At 46.7% G+C, this 15322-nt stretch overlaps 1 protein-coding gene across 2 annotated transcripts in view; it reads left to right on the top strand.

The window, feature by feature from the left end:
• Positions 1–2460: 2460 nt before the first annotated feature.
• Positions 2461–15322, top strand: part of VCL (vinculin) — a 128021-nt gene continuing 115159 nt past the window's right edge. The window contains exon 1 of one of the 2 annotated variants that reach the window (XM_019502386.1): positions 2461–2800. In XM_019502386.1, the coding sequence (XP_019357931.1) occupies positions 2633–2800 (168 nt within the window). In that variant the 5' untranslated portion in view covers positions 2461–2632. The remainder of the gene's footprint in view (positions 2801–15322) is intronic. The other variant, XM_019502385.1, reaches the window with a different exon arrangement.

Below are 15322 nucleotides of genomic sequence, written 5' to 3'. Positions count from 1 at the left end.
GGTGGGTTGGGAGGGTGGGGCACAGGCAGTGCCAGGAGGCTGCAAGTTGAGAGTGAGTATCAGCAGGGCTGGGGCTATTGCTTGGGAGTGAGGGGCATGGGCAGCGCAAGGGCATATCACTGCTCCCCCCATCATATTCCCAGCCCCCTCTCCAACAGGTGGCCTCTGTTTTGAAACTGGAAATATGGTAACACTACAGAACTAGCCTTATACCGTTGAGTCACAAAGGCATAGTCTATGCAGATACACAGAAATACATAAAAAGTTAACATTTTTCCAAATATTATTGTGTGTACATAGTAATGAGGGGGGAATACAAGATTATATTCCTGCAAACATTTACACATGTGCTTTTCTTTAGAACTGTGAGTAGTTCCAACATAGCAGGGAAAGCCTGAGAGGGGAGATGGGGTGAAGAATGTAGGACTATAAATGGGAAATCACATACTAGTTTTATTAGGGCTCAGAATGGCACTTGGAGGCCTTGACACCCCACCCTCATAAATCACAATGCTTTAATGTGAAGTAGGAGAGCACTGTGCTGACCTTTTGAGGAATGTGGATTGGCTGCATAGATACTTATACATTTAGTCAGAGTTCAGTAAATGGAATGGATCTGTATGCTACTGAGAACCAGATTTGGTGGTATTTTATTCATAAAACTGGATAGCCACTGAGTCTTCTTTTCTATGCATTGTTATAGGAAAGGCAATGATTTCTTAGGGTGATATCTTTTATCGGACCAACTATGGTGTTGGGATAAAGTTAGACAGGTTTCCGAATGCAAGACATTCTCAAGTTTGCCTGCCTTTTCCTCAACTACATAGTTGGTCCAATAAGAGCTATCATCCTAAGAAATCCTAGCCTCTTGCATACTTTCTGGACCATCACAGCTACAATATCACTCTTACACTATCATTATAGGAAGGAAGTAGGAATTTTGTATGCTCAATGGTTGGAGTTCATGTTTTTCCCCAGTTGTCTAATCAAGTAAATTTCCATAGCCATATCACTACCTCACATTACATGACTATTAATCTGCAACAGTTTTAGAAATCTGTTTTACTTTTTGCTCCATTTAACTTTTAATTTTTTTGTATGTACAATGAAAAACCCAGTTTCTCTTTCAGGTATCCAATAGCTAAAGCTAAGGAGACTACACACGAGGCTATATTTAGGCACTTCAGTTCACATGTGGTGGAAGGCATAGATAATTTTAGTTTCATTTTTTAAGATAAAGCAGCTGTGTTCTGACCAAGAGCTAGGCAGGGACCCAAATTGCAGCTCCAAGAATCCCACCCAGTTATACACCATAATCTGTAAACAATGCCTCCCCCCCAAAACAAAAACAAACAAAAAACAACCACCCAGAAAACCCAACCAACTCCAACCCTTGCTGTCAGCTTACAGAGGAGACACCTTGCCAAGACATTATTCCGTTTCAGTGCAGCCTTCCACGGCTCCACAGACTGGAGTAAGCATATTGGACACAAAGCCTGCCCATGCTTTTGTAGAAGGCAGGGTCGATTGGCACCTTATGGCAAGGGGAAGGCAACTTATTTTTCCTGGGATATTAAGATGATGGATATGTGCAAGATTTTATGCATTTCAGGTGAGAGCTCCCTCTGAGGAGGGCCAGGGCCATTGGGCTCCCACCTACACAGTACCTCTGCCTTACAGGCCAACTAAATCAGAGATGCCCAGCACACGCTTTAGGAGTTAGTGGGCTTGCTTCCCCAGGTGCTGTGAGGAGCCTGCAGCTCCCATGTAGTTGGCTCGAGGGCTCAACCTTTTAGACGGGAGGCCCCCTGTCTCGACTGGAGTCTCTCGGAAGATGCCGGCTCTTGGCTCTCGCTCTTTTCCTGAGGGCAGAAAAGTGACGGAGCGATTCTTCGGCTGCAAACAGCTCAGAGGTCACCACTCCGGATTTCTATGGGAAGCCTCCAGGCTTCTCACTGCGGCCCCGTGAAAGGATCTCAGGACAGCCGGGCTGCGAGAGGCGGGGCGCCCGGCCCGCCAGCTCTTCTTGCACTCGGCTTCGGGCTGCAGAAAAACAACCGGGCACTCGGGACAGGACGGGACCGCGCAAAGTCTCCGGGCTGTAAGCACCGGCGCCTGCCTTGCTCCATGGAAGGGCGGCGGCGGCAGCGGGCGGAGGGAGCCGCACCCCAGCCCCCGGCAACCGCCGCCTCATCGCTCGCTCGCTCGCGGCCTCTCCTTCTATGGACACCAGAATGTCTGACGTCACCCGGCTCTGGGAAACCGCCGTCAGCGCAACCAAACTTGGTCGGGAAAAAACTGGGAGGAGAGGGGCGTCGGCCTGGAATGCTAATGGACGCGGCGCCGTGCCATTGGGCGCGGCAGGAGGGTTCCGCTATTGGGCGACAGCGCCGAGGGGGCGGGAGAAGCTGAGAGGCGTGAGGAGGGGTAGGTTGCGCCGGGGGAAAGCTGCCGCCTGGCTGCTGAGCGGAGCGGAGCCGCGTCAGTGCTGCCGGGACGTGTGTGGGGCCGCAAGTTCGAGTCCCACCACAGACCCCCGGGCCGGCACCGCAGCTGGGTCCCCGCGCGCGGCGAGCACTTCGCCGGCAGTTCGCGAGGAGTTGGGGCTCCGGCCCCCCTGCCCGCCGCCGCCATGCCCGTCTTCCATACCCGCACCATCGAGAGCATCCTGGAGCCCGTGGCGCAGCAGATCTCGCACCTGGTCATCATGCACGAGGAGGGCGAGGTGGACGGCAAGGCCATCCCGGACCTCACCGCCCCGGTGGCCGCTGTGCAGGCCGCCGTCAGCAACCTGGTCCGGGTGAGTGCGGACGGGCGCCCCGCAGCCTGCAAACTTCCCGCCCGTGCCAGTGCCTGAGCTTGGCGCCGGTAGCGACCCTTGCCCTTCCGTCCGCTCCCCTCGGCCAACCTCCCGGCCGTGCGGGGACTGGAGCCAGGCCAAGCCTCCTCCCCTCTGCGGGACTGAGTTAGGGCTGTTTGGAGCCCCTTTCCTCCCCGCAGCAGGGCCATAAGAAGCCCACGTCCTCGGGTGGGGCTGGGCTGCCCGCACCCGCCTCTGTGTGTGGATGGTGCCCACTGCACGTACCCCGCACCAGATCGGGACCACCACCCGGAGTTGGGTGGCTGCCTGCCTGGCCAGCTAGGCAAAAAGCTTGAGCATCGCTGTTTCGTTGACATGATGAGGCATCTTTTTTCCCTCCATAAAGTCTTTGTTGCCTCTACTTTGTGTGTCTCTCTATAACTCCTTCATGGGAAACTATTTGAAAACCAAACAAACAACACCCCCCTCCCCCCAAACCCTGTGTAAATCACGAATGCTTTTGAGCTTTATTTTCGATAGAGAAAGTTGCGCTGTTAGAACTGTGAATGGAGTGGGGTGGGGGTTGAGTCGGGACTGTTTCAGAGCAACAAGCCGGGATTGTGTTTTTTAAGAATGAGTTACCACTTGCCAAAATGCTAAATGTGCCTAAGGATAATTGAGAGGCAACTGGAATCTCTTGACTTTTTTTCAGTGTTACCTTTGCAGCACCAGAGCTCTTCAGATTTAGAAATATCTCAGTTGCCAGTACATGTACAAACCTTTTAATCATTTGAACTGAAGTTAGAACAGTGGTACAAAACTATCCAAAGAAAAACTATTGGTGGGCAATAAACTCGCTCATTATGTCTTGTAAAGCACTGGGCTGCTGTATACCTCCTATCTCCACAACTGTCTAAAAGATCTCATGCATCTTTCCTTCATGCAGCTCTAGCTTCATTTGTAGAAAAAATGATTTATTCCTATAACCCACGAATTGTTTGTTTTTCATCATTAATCTTGTAAGATCTCATTTTCTAGGTATTGGTTTGTTGTTCTTCCACTGAGACTGATTTTTATGCTAGTTTTACATGGTCCTAGCTAGCCTTTGTAATAGAGAAATGCCGCCTGGAAATGTTAACTTGGTTAGCACATAGCAATTTACATTCATTCTGTATGCTATATCTAAGTTAATGTTGTAGGCTATATAGCATGATTTAGCATTTGCAATTATAATCATGGTAAATACAGCTTTGACGTAATGGTTGACATCACAGAAGTAGGGGATATTGGTGGAAAACATGGCAGGAAGGCTACTATTAAGGATGTGAGACTTATTTGAATTATACTCCTCATGCAGTATTTATTATAGTGGTATTGGCCAGCCTTCTCTAACTTGGATGTTTTGCAAACCCTGTTATTGCTGGGCAGCTGGGTTTGGTTGTGCCCAAGATTCTTTTCCTGTTTTATTTTTATGCTGGTGATGTACTGTCTGGAATACTTCTGCTCTAGGCTAAGCTTTTTCTAATGATACCTAGTTGCAGAGTAACCCATGTCTCCTTTGTTCGTTCACTAGCAAATTGCCCATCATGAATGGTGGGGTTGGGGGGGCAGGTGGGGGTGGAGTGCTGCTACCCAGTGCCCCGCAGTGCCACCACTCTGCCCCCAGCCCCATGGGCTCCCCCACCCCCCACATCCCCTGCTCCAGTCTGCCCACGGGAGGGCACCCCTTGGATGCAGCGGTGAGGCCAGAGCGGGGGGGTGAGGCCAGTGCTGTGCCTCCAGCACCGTGCGCCATCACTGCCTCCAAGGACCAAGGCTGGGGAGGGGGGTGGCTTTGCCACCTGCTCCTGCCCCTCAGTCCTGCTCCATCAACTCTGTCTGCATCTGAGGAGCAGGGCTGGGGGAGGGGAAGAGGCCAGTGCCACTGGCTTTGCCCCCACTCTGGCTCCTCAGTTCCCTGCCCTCATGGCGGTGCTCCGTCGTGTGTCTGTCTGTGCAGAGCATTCTGATTGTGTCAGTCAGCATTGTGATTGGTTGCCTTGGCAGCCAATCAGAGTGCGAATGAAGCATTAGGGACAGACAGACACACTAAGGCTTTTATTATATTAGAATTGTGAGTGAAGGAATTGGTTATATAAGTCTAAGGAAGGGAACACAGAATATATGATACAGTTAAACTCAGATTTTCCTTTCATAGAGAAATTTACATCTGAAGCTTGTTTTAACCCTGAGCTAATTTTATATTGTCTGGCAATGCAGTCATCTATGGAAAGAGGTTTATCTGGATAAAATAAGGAAAGCAAGTCTCCTAGCCTATTAATGCCAAATCTTTAATTTTGGGCTATGGCTTTGGAATACATTCAGCCTTTATTTAAAAATATGTATCCATTAGCTAAATGTGGTTTTACAAGTATTGTTCCTTCCGTTTGACCATCTTTGGTATGCTTGGAAAAAGACTGAATAAACTGAAATGGCAGTACTAGTGAGAGAGATTCCTCAAAAGAGTTGCCTTATCTCTTTGTGTTCCACTGAACCCTGTCTACACTAGGGAATGAATATAGAAAAATAGTTCTATCAATTCCTGATGTTGGTTTTTTTGTATAACTTCAAAGTGTAGAGGTCAGCAGTCTGCCTGTATTCTTCATTTTCTGAAAGTGGGAATGCTTGTATACACAGGTTGTCAGCAGTTGCTAGCACTGTAATCATAGGTTTGATTGTTTGTTTTTTCCTTGACTAGCTCTGGGCTTCATTATACTTCACCGGTAAAACTCCAGCAACTGCAGGACTTTGAGTCCTCTTCCCTAGACTAAGTTAGAGCAAGTCTAGAAGCCACTGTGCTTAAAATTCATGTGGCAGTCACAGCTACTGTTGCTGAAGTGATTGAAAAATTTGAGTAAAGCACACAATTTGTACAGTGTTTTTGAAAATGCATTAGTTTGGGAAGCCCTGATGGTTTAGTTCTTCTGTCCCTATGCCAAAGAGCAGTCTTACATAGTTTCTTGACTACTAGGTTGTGTTTGTTCCACTACCCAAGACACAGTCCCTACTGTGCATTGTAACCACAGTGCAGCAGGCAAGTATTCTTACATGAATATCTTCCATGGTTCATAAATCACCCCGTATAAAGCCTCTGTCTACTGTTCCTTTTCCTGCTGGAGGATTCAAATGGAGTTCCTACTTAATTGGACTTCTGATCTTTGTGGGGTGGAGAAGATGGTAGGGGAGGGTGTTTTGTTTTACTGACCGGGAAGAAGGATTATATTTCAATTATTGAAAGCTTTGTAAGTTCAGAATCTCTAGTGATTTGATAGTGTAAGAGTCACACAGGCAACTCAGTCAACAGTGGGGACTGATCCCTGGTGGGATATTATGAGAAGTTATTGTGAAACTAACACCAAACACCAGGAGGTCAAATTCCTGATCTAAATTTATATATGTAAAATGAAACAACTGCCCCCAATAAGGCATCTTATTTCATGTTAAATGTCCAACATTTGATATTGTCTGTGTCCCCTGGAATGTGAATGAACCGAGGTTTACTTTTTCAGTGCTGTATTTTGTTAGCAGATGTCAGGCCTGGAACAACATGCAAAACGTATCCCCAAAGCCAAACTTTGACAAAACATCCAAGAAGTTACTTGCTGGAACACTTATGTTGTGCATCAGTGCAGTGCTCAAAGCTCCTGCATAATTTTTGGAGAAAAAATACGAGCATAGTACGTTCATGGGGGAAACTGAGACGGTAAGAGAAATGCCTCATTTCATATCAGGTATGTTAAATCTGAGACAGGATACACCCCTTTATTTGTTATCTGTTTGTTTGTTTCAATCTACAGTGCTGCAGGTGGTTGACATTCATAGCATTTTCTTTGCAATCGAAGAACTTAAACGATAAAATTTAAAGTAGAGATGCACTGATATTGTCCCATACTGTATCAGCACCAGTAAAAGGTAAATTGACATTATTGGCAATTGGGGGTTTTTTTGGCCAATGTGCTCGATTAATGTTACTGATAAATGCTGCGTGCATGTATGCAGCTGAAGCGCAGCATGCAGGCAGCCAGGAGCGCAGCCTGGAGAGCAGTGTCCAGCTGGTAAGCCAGCTGTGGAAGGAAGGGGTGTGGGGGAGGGAAGGAGCATGGATGGTGGCAGACCGAGGCCCCAGCAGTGAGGGAGGGAGCAACTGGTGCTGACGCTGAGGCAGGAGCAGGCGCTGCACAGCTGGGGCAGGTGTGGGGCGGAACCACAAGTGGCTTGTCCAGGGAGTGTCGGGGGGAGGCGCTTCTGCTGCTACGTGCACCCTTGGAGTGCATGGGGGGCAAGTGCCCCCAGATCTGTGTGTGGGGTGAGGGCGGGCTGGGGCCAGGGGTAGTGCCAGGCTCTTCCTGGCAGGGTGGCTGGGCTGGGCTGTGCTTGGGGCAGGTGGTGGCAGCACCGGGAAGTGGGTTACTGGGGGGCTGCAGCCACCTAAAAATTCACTGTAGCCCCCCCTGTAGCAACGTTGCTGCCACCTGTCCTGGATGCAGCCCCAGCACAGTCCCCCTTGCTGGGAAGAGCCCAGTGCCGCCCCTGGCCCCAGCCTGTAGCAGTAGCCTGCCCTCACCCTGTGCACAGATTCAGGGAGCACATGCCCCCCATGCCCTTCCAGGGTGCTTATAGCGGTGGGAGCCGCCACCCCCCCACACAGTCCCCGGATCAGCTGTGGCTCTGTCCTGTGCCCTGCCTTGGCACACCCCGGCTGTGCAGCCCCTGCCTTAGCGCCAGCCCCACTCTCTCCCTCACCATGGGGGCCTCATTCTGCCCCATCCCCATGCCTCTTCTCTCCCTCCTCACTGCTTCTCCCACAACAGACTTACCAACTGGATGCTGCTCTCCAAGCTGCTGGGCCGCGTAGCGGCAATTGGATTGATATCGGCCAATATGGCTAGTTAAAAATTGGCCATTGGTGTCAGCCCAAAAAAGTCTTTATTGGTGCACCCCAATTGAAAGTTTTAAACTTAAGGGTAAGCCCAGTATGCAGGGAATAAATGTCAGGTATACTTACTTAACTAATTGCTTTGCAAAGGAAAGTTTGAAATTTTAACTGATCACATCTAGATTGGGTAAAGTTTAACCTAAGAGTGGTGAATAAAAAGTTTCTAAGCTGAGTCACTAATTGAGGGAGCGAGAAAGATGTAGGTGTGGTTGTGTGTGTTTGTGTCTATATGCACATACTATTAATATAAAATAAACTAGCAATTACCCGTTATGAATGGGGGGGTACAAAACAATCTCTTTCTCTTTCTCTTTTTTTTTCTCCCCATACTGTATAATTTATTTGTTAATTAGCACTAATACACAAAGGGGAAACTTGAGGGAGCAGCTTAGGGAACGGAATCTTGGGAACTGTAATCAGATAATTCAAAGGTTGTTTTTGCTAAGATAAGGCCCTGAGACTTTTATTCAAAAATGAGAACTGAGAATATCCTAATATGGGTGTATTCCAATAGCTAGGTCTGTAAGGAAGGGACTCATGTAATCTTCTAGCTCAGCATTGCTTAGTATTCTTGATTGTTTGTTTATAGAAGGTGGGGCATCTTATTTGCTTTAAAAGGTTAAAAGGAATAAAGTCTTATGCCAGCCCATCTGGACTCTGTTGTGTTTTGAAAGTTATAACCAAACAACAAGTAACTTAGAGTGCTGAAGGAGTCCTAATTAGCTAATAAGATGAAGACCTTTCCCATTTTTGTATTTTTTTTATATCTTGTATTTGAGAAGATATATATGATGGAACAATTGATGTCAAGTGATAAAAAATAATTTTAGAGGCAAGTCCATCTGTTCTTGAGACTATTCTATTCAGAAAGGGGACAAAACATCTGTTTTACTTTGGTGTATCTGCAATTTTTTTCATGATTTAGGGGAATTTCAGACCTTCTTTGTAAATAGTGGACATTTGTTCTGATCAAGTAAGTTGATAATTTTACTTGATGAGACTTTTAGATGGATAGTCAGAAAGAGAAAGCAGTCTTGCGGTAATGCAGCCATACATCAGTACGTAATTGGTGTCTTGCTTTCATGAGTTAGGAGTGATTTTTAAAGAGGAAATAAATCAATCCTTCATCTGAATAGAAGAATCTTTTGTTCTGCTGATGATATTTTGTGGGTTCATTATTACTTGTCTTTGCTGCCTTCTCTGAAAGGAATCTTTTGTTTTGTATTTTTGACTTGCAACTGTCCTTAACTCCCCAGTTCCCATTAGTGATTGTTTCCAACTTTGCTTTTAGGCATTGAGATGGAATATTATCTCAACAGCTGATAACGTGGCTGGCTGGATTAAGCAATTTTAAATGCTGACAGTTTGTGATATACTACCCATATTACAAAGAACCTGTTAATCTTAGTTCAAACAAGATTAAAGGAAATTTCTTTTAAAATATATTTGTAAACTTCAACTTGTGGAGAAGGAGGTCTAAGCTTTATAACTGAATCACTGTAGGGTGTAGGAGAGTGGTTGTTATGTTCATATGATGTCTGAGGTGAGTTGCTAGTAAGGGAAGAGAAGACTTGAGGTTTCTTTAATATTTGATGTTGTTTGATAATACCCTAAGTGTTTGTACCCGACAGCTTGCAAAAAATAATTTTTCCAACTATTTTAGTTAGTCTAATAAAAGATATCAGATTTACCCAAAGAGTCTTGCATGCATATTACCCAATGCTTTGTCAAAAAACCCCCCAACTCCCCCAAAACTTAGTGTTTTTAAAATTCATAAATGCCATTAAACTTTAGATACATGATTCTTTTAAAGAATGTTACATCAAGTGCACTATGAGGAGCTAGATTTTAGGAAGACTGTTCAGAATGTCTTAGTCACAGAATTCCAAGTATGAAATGTGAATCAAGATGCTACATGTGGATTATAGGTTTTTTCCCCTTCTAGCTCGACTTTGGTATTGTGACAAAGGCACCTTCCACGCTCGGTAATAGTATGGCCCCGCCCTTGTCTCTGGGCAAACCTCCTGCTTTGTTCATCTGCCAAGCCTTGATGATAAGTGATTGTGATGTTAAAGTAGGCGGGAGGCTGCCCTTCTGTGCACCCAAATGACGTGGGTGATAAGTACACACTCCTACCACCTCTATGTGTATCCCATCCCTCCCTGATGTTAAATTGTGATGATACTTCAGCTCAAGGCCATGCCAAACTGGGCACATGGTTGGATCTTTACAATACTGCCTCTTTGGGGCCACAGACGCTCTTCCCCCCCTGCCCCCCGGGGCCTCTTGCACTCCACTGGCTCTCACCTGGTCTCTCGCATACTGCCTATCCAGGCCACATTTATTCTGCCCTACTCAAGGAGATCCTCAGGCTTTTCTCTCCACCCCTTGGTCAGTCCTAGCACAGTTTTTTGGGCCTCTCCCATGACCTTCACCCAAATGGAACTGAGCAATTACTTAACTATAGGCCTACTTTGCCCCGGCCCCTCATCAGACCACTACGCCCCTCTCTTAGGCCACAGTTCTGCCCCTTACACTGGGGCATGGGGTCTTCCACCCCCTTGGGACTCAGCCACTTCTCCCTGAGCTTAACTGGCCCCACAACTCTGCCCCACCACTCTCAGGGCCCAAGGTCTTACACCCTGTCCCAAGGGAACAGTCACTGGGAGACAGGAAATACTCCCCGTGGTGGGACTGGGGATGGGGGTGACCTGCCCCTACAAGAAAAGCCCTGAAACCAGTGCAACCATACCAGTTTTAGGCCACTGAGTGCAGGACAAGCTGTACCAGGAGGAAACACCTGCACGGGTCATGAGCCATGCTTATTTCTGGCTGGAGATGGCATGAGCGGATTATGTTATCGCAGAATGCTGCTTGGCCAGAATAAAAGCCAGCACCAGGAGAGGCACCAGGAGAGCAGTGGAAATGGCCGACAGGGAAAGTGCTTTCCATGCCAAGCGCAGCCAGCACCGGTGTGCAGTGGGGGATCAGATCAGGCTCCTGGGGAGCAAGAGAGATCCTCAACAGGGGAGAGGAACCAGAGCAACGTTGAGGGACAACCCAAGCCTCAGACACTTGGGCTGCAAGGGAGGAAGAGTTGCTAACCTCCCCCCTTCAGCCTTTTTTTTTTTTTTTTTTAGTGCCTGGATTCCTTTTTTGTTCTTCTCTTGCCTTTTTCCTCTCTTCTTTTGGTGGGAGATGGCACAGAAGGGTCCTGAGGCGGAGGGGCTGGAACATGGGCAACACTCCAAGAACTAGAGCGGGCTTGGAACCACGACAAGCAGCCGGCTGGCCATTGAAAAAACACCAGGAGCCCAAGCAAACCCGGTTGTCCATAGAGTACAGTGACAGGAAGGAGCCAATTGTAGCCCAGGTGATGTGAAGAGCAGGGATTGAGGGGACCAGAGGGCAAGCTGCATCAAGCCCAAGTGGCTCGTCTTGGAGGCTGACATATGGAAGGGGTGTAGGGAAGGTGGAGCCCCATGAATACCCGTCAAGTGGTGTGGCCAACCTGGGAGAGTCCTTAACAGGGGAACTCACTACTGAAGGTTCAATTAAAGTTCTGGCAGGTGACTTTTCAGCCTTTCCCCAGGGTGATTGAGGACCCCTCCAGGGGTGACAGGAGCCCATGCAGCGCCCTACACCAGGTGCACATGGCAGGGTAGCTTGTGAGCAGATACTTGAGACCAGGCGGGCACACACCCCCTTAGGGTCAGGTGCTCGCTCCTCTTTGAGCATGCCTGGCACTCCTTCAGGGTCCAGCACCCCATGGGAATCGGGTGCTTCTCGTAAGTTTACCTGGCCCTTGCAACTCTCCTAATAAACCACCCAAAGGTGAGGGCAAGGGTTAGACACTCTGACCCACCTTATACCAGGTAGGTTCTCAGTCCTGGTATTTAGGTTGTCCTGCCCCACCACAGGCAGGCCCACCAGGCTTCCCTGTCCCAGCAGCGTGCAGTTTTAGGTTGTTCCCAGGACCAATGAGGCCCCTTCCTTCCCCATAGCCTCACCCTTACCTCCAAGATATTCCTGGAGCAGAAACTCCTCTGGGTGATGTTACTCCCCAGGCAGCTGAGCACAAACTGCTCTGATCTTATAGCAGAGTTCTCCAAACTGGCCACTCTCATCAGCCCCTTGGCAGCTCCCTGCTCCAGCCCTTAAAGTGACAGACACACAAAGGGGTGTTCTGTCACAGCATATAAAGCATTTTGCTTGTCAGGTGGGAAGTGTGGGGAAAATAAATGTTTGTTTTTGTTTTTTTTTTAATGTGCTGGTAAACATGGTATTAACATGTTATTTAAACACTGTTTAAAAATGTAAATTGGCTGACATGAAACTAGCTGTTTTTGTTTTCTTGTGTTGTAAATGTGATTCAATTAATTTAGCTTGTGTGCATTTTTGATGTTGTTTTTGTCCAGTTTTCCACTTATTCTGCTTTTAGGAAGGGAACTGGCCATAGCCTAAATCATGTTGGGGAAATAAAGGTTTGTGGCTGCTTACTTCAGTTCATCTGCTATTGCATAGAGAGGTTTTTTTTGTTTTTGTTTCTTCCCCCCATCCCGAACTAGAGTGCCATCATGTGAGGTCCTGTTAAAATTGCTGCAGGGTGCCATGTAATATTAGGACTATTAGGTATGCAAACACCTACATGTGATTCACATGGTAAGACTACAGATTTTGCATGAGAATCCAGGGTATCAAAACAGAAAAAACATTCCACAAAGACCTTTCTGTGGTCTTTCTGAGTTCTTTGCAATGGAAGAATTGCTGTTTTGCACAGTCAAAAAAATGAGTGAAAGTCATGAGTTGGCATTTTCTGAGGGGTTCCTTAAGTCTAAAAAGGTTGAGAACCATTGGAATGGAGCATTTTTTTAAGGTTCATATATTGTGTAATCAGAGTTTAGTTTGCTTGTCATATATTTCTTGTTTTGTTCATTGTAAGAATCTTGTGCATTGTTCCCAAACTCCAGTTTTCAATTGCATTGTAGTCCTTTGTGATTTTTTTTAACATGCACCATATTATTACGTGCACTATCGCTATCGTGAAGAATGCCTTAGTCATGGAACACTTGTATGCCGTATGGAAGAGGTTCCCAACCTGTTTAGATCTCTGACTGGCAACCTGCGGACTGGAAGTGACCGCGGACCAGAAGTGACTGCACACCAGTCCGCAAACTGGAATTAACAATGGACCAGCACACTGCAGTCCAGAAGTGACTAGCTTACTGCATAACGGCAGCCAACCGTTTTTTATACTTGGTATGTCTTTTATACACAGTATAAAAAAGGTTTGGCTGGTGGTCCACAGTATGCCAGTCACTTCTGGACTTCTGGTCTGGCAGCCAACCCTCCAGCAGACTGGCAACCAACCCTTTGTGGCCTCGTACCGGGCCACAGCCTGGGTGTTGGGAACCTCTGCCTTATGGCACTTAATAAATAACACATGCATAGATGGAATGACAGCTGGAATAAAAAAACAGAAATAGACCATGTCTTAGTGAAAATACTGGACAGGAATCCCCTTTTCTTATCTGTTCCACACTTAATTTGTGTTTTCTCAAGTGCTATCTTTCCCAGATCCTTAATTCTTTTGAAATGCATACCTCTGTTTCTTCATTTTATGGTGCATTTCCTCCCCCTAATTGCTGACACTTGACCTTTTTTGGGATACAGCCACTACATTTATACTCTGAGTCATATACTGTGATCCTGCTTCCAAGTATGGCTGTATAAAGAGAAATAGTCTGGCTGGCTTTCTCTCTAATCTTAGCTGTAGATATTTAAAAATTTTGGTGCGTTTATTTAGCAAATGCAAATCTGTGAAGCCAAGCAACAGCCTTCTCATTAACTGAGTTCAAAGTTTATTAGTCCACCTCTTAGTTTGTAGACAAGACACTCCTCGGTGATGTGCAGCATTGTTTGCATCTTCCCAAAAGTGCATGATGGTTTAGCACTGAGGCCCCAGCAGTGAGGGTTGGCTGCACAGGGACCCTGGCCTGTCCTGAACCTCTTTAGCAGGGACCACTCTTGCAGTGATAGTTCAAAGCCAGACGGTTGATGAGTGCGGTTTGTCACAAGGAACTTTGTTTGTGACTTGTTTTAGAATAGTCTGCTAGTATTTTGGTATAGCTTTGGTTTCAAATGATCTTGTAAATATAAAAATCTAATTCAGGCACATATCTGCTTGGCAACATCCCAGTTGCAAGTGCTGAAGTATAATGCACCATTATCCAGGTACTAAATTTTTGTACCCTGGCCTCAAATTAAAAAGCTCATAAGGGATTTAATCAATTGACTTGTCTGAAATAAGTCTATTAAAAAGTTCTCAAGAGGAGTCAGGTATAGAAAAGAGAAAATAGCTGATTTTTTTAATGCTTCAAGGCCATGATCAAGTGAAGAATGTAAACAGAGGGCTGTGTGCTGTTTACTAGTGTACATCTGCTGCTGCCCATGATCTTGTGTTCCTTGTTTAATTGTGCCCCTGCTCCTTTATGGATAGTTGGTCTCATCATTTGTTCTCTTGATCAATAACAAGTATTTTGGTTTGATACAGAGCTTTCCTTTCCTTCCAGGGATATTAATTGCTGCAAACGGATAATCTTCTTTGGCATTTATCGTTAGGTGTATAGAGGCTTTATTAGGGAACAGCTCCATGTCTTGTTTAGACAATAGAAGTAACCTTTTCATGCAAAGAAAGCAGTAAGGTGAATTTGTGATGAATGGACCGTATTTTAATTTATTTTCCCTTAAATATTCTGTAATAACAGCCAAAAAAGCATTGGCCTGTAAGAATTATAAATTGGCCTGGGAACAGGACATGTTTGTGTCAGGGTAAGCTGCCCTTTTAGCAGTGCAATGAGTCTTTTATGAACCATAACACATTTTGCTGCAAGAGAACTGCAGTATCAACATTGCAGTGATTTTAGTTACAAATTGTCCCAAACAGATCTGGAGTCACATAAGGGTTTCCTTAAATTCTACATCCAGCATTCAAACAACCACAGATTGGCTTAGAAAGTAATCTTTCTGCTTAAATAGGGTTACCATACATCCGGGTTTTCTCAGACATCCTTTTTTTGGCCCCCTCATATTCGGGCAGGTTTTTAAAATGAGAGCAAATGTCCAGGTTTTTGCTTTTTCCTCTGCTTTTGTGGGTTGGCTGCTTGGGGCTGGGAGCAGTGGTCAGGGTGATTGGCTGTTGGGGGTCACATGCTCCCCACGCAGGCCCCGGTAAAGAGACTGTGTGTGTGTGTGTACGCACGTGTGCAACATGGGAGCTGTTTGGGCAGCAAGGCTGGGGGGCAGGGTGCTGCGGCTCAGGAACGAGGGGCACCAGCAGAGCTGCGGGCATGGGGCTATGGGTCCAGAGTGACGGGCACTGGTTGGGTTGGGGGGCAGGGGGCTGTGGGTCCAGAGTGCGGGGCATCAGCTGGGGTGGTGAGCATGGAGTTGCGGGTCGGGAGTGAGGGGCACTTGCAGCACTGGGGGGCAGTGGGCTGTGGGTTGGGTGTGAAGTAGGGCTGGGGTGGGACAGGGGTTTAGGAGTG

Source organism: Gavialis gangeticus, unplaced genomic scaffold (assembly GCF_001723915.1).
Source record: "Gavialis gangeticus isolate Ggan-Ray unplaced genomic scaffold, GavGan_comp1, whole genome shotgun sequence".
Taxonomy (NCBI): Eukaryota; Metazoa; Chordata; order Crocodylia; family Gavialidae; genus Gavialis; species Gavialis gangeticus.
Note: the sequence above shows the minus strand (reverse complement) of the source record. Positions and strands in the feature narration are given on the sequence as shown.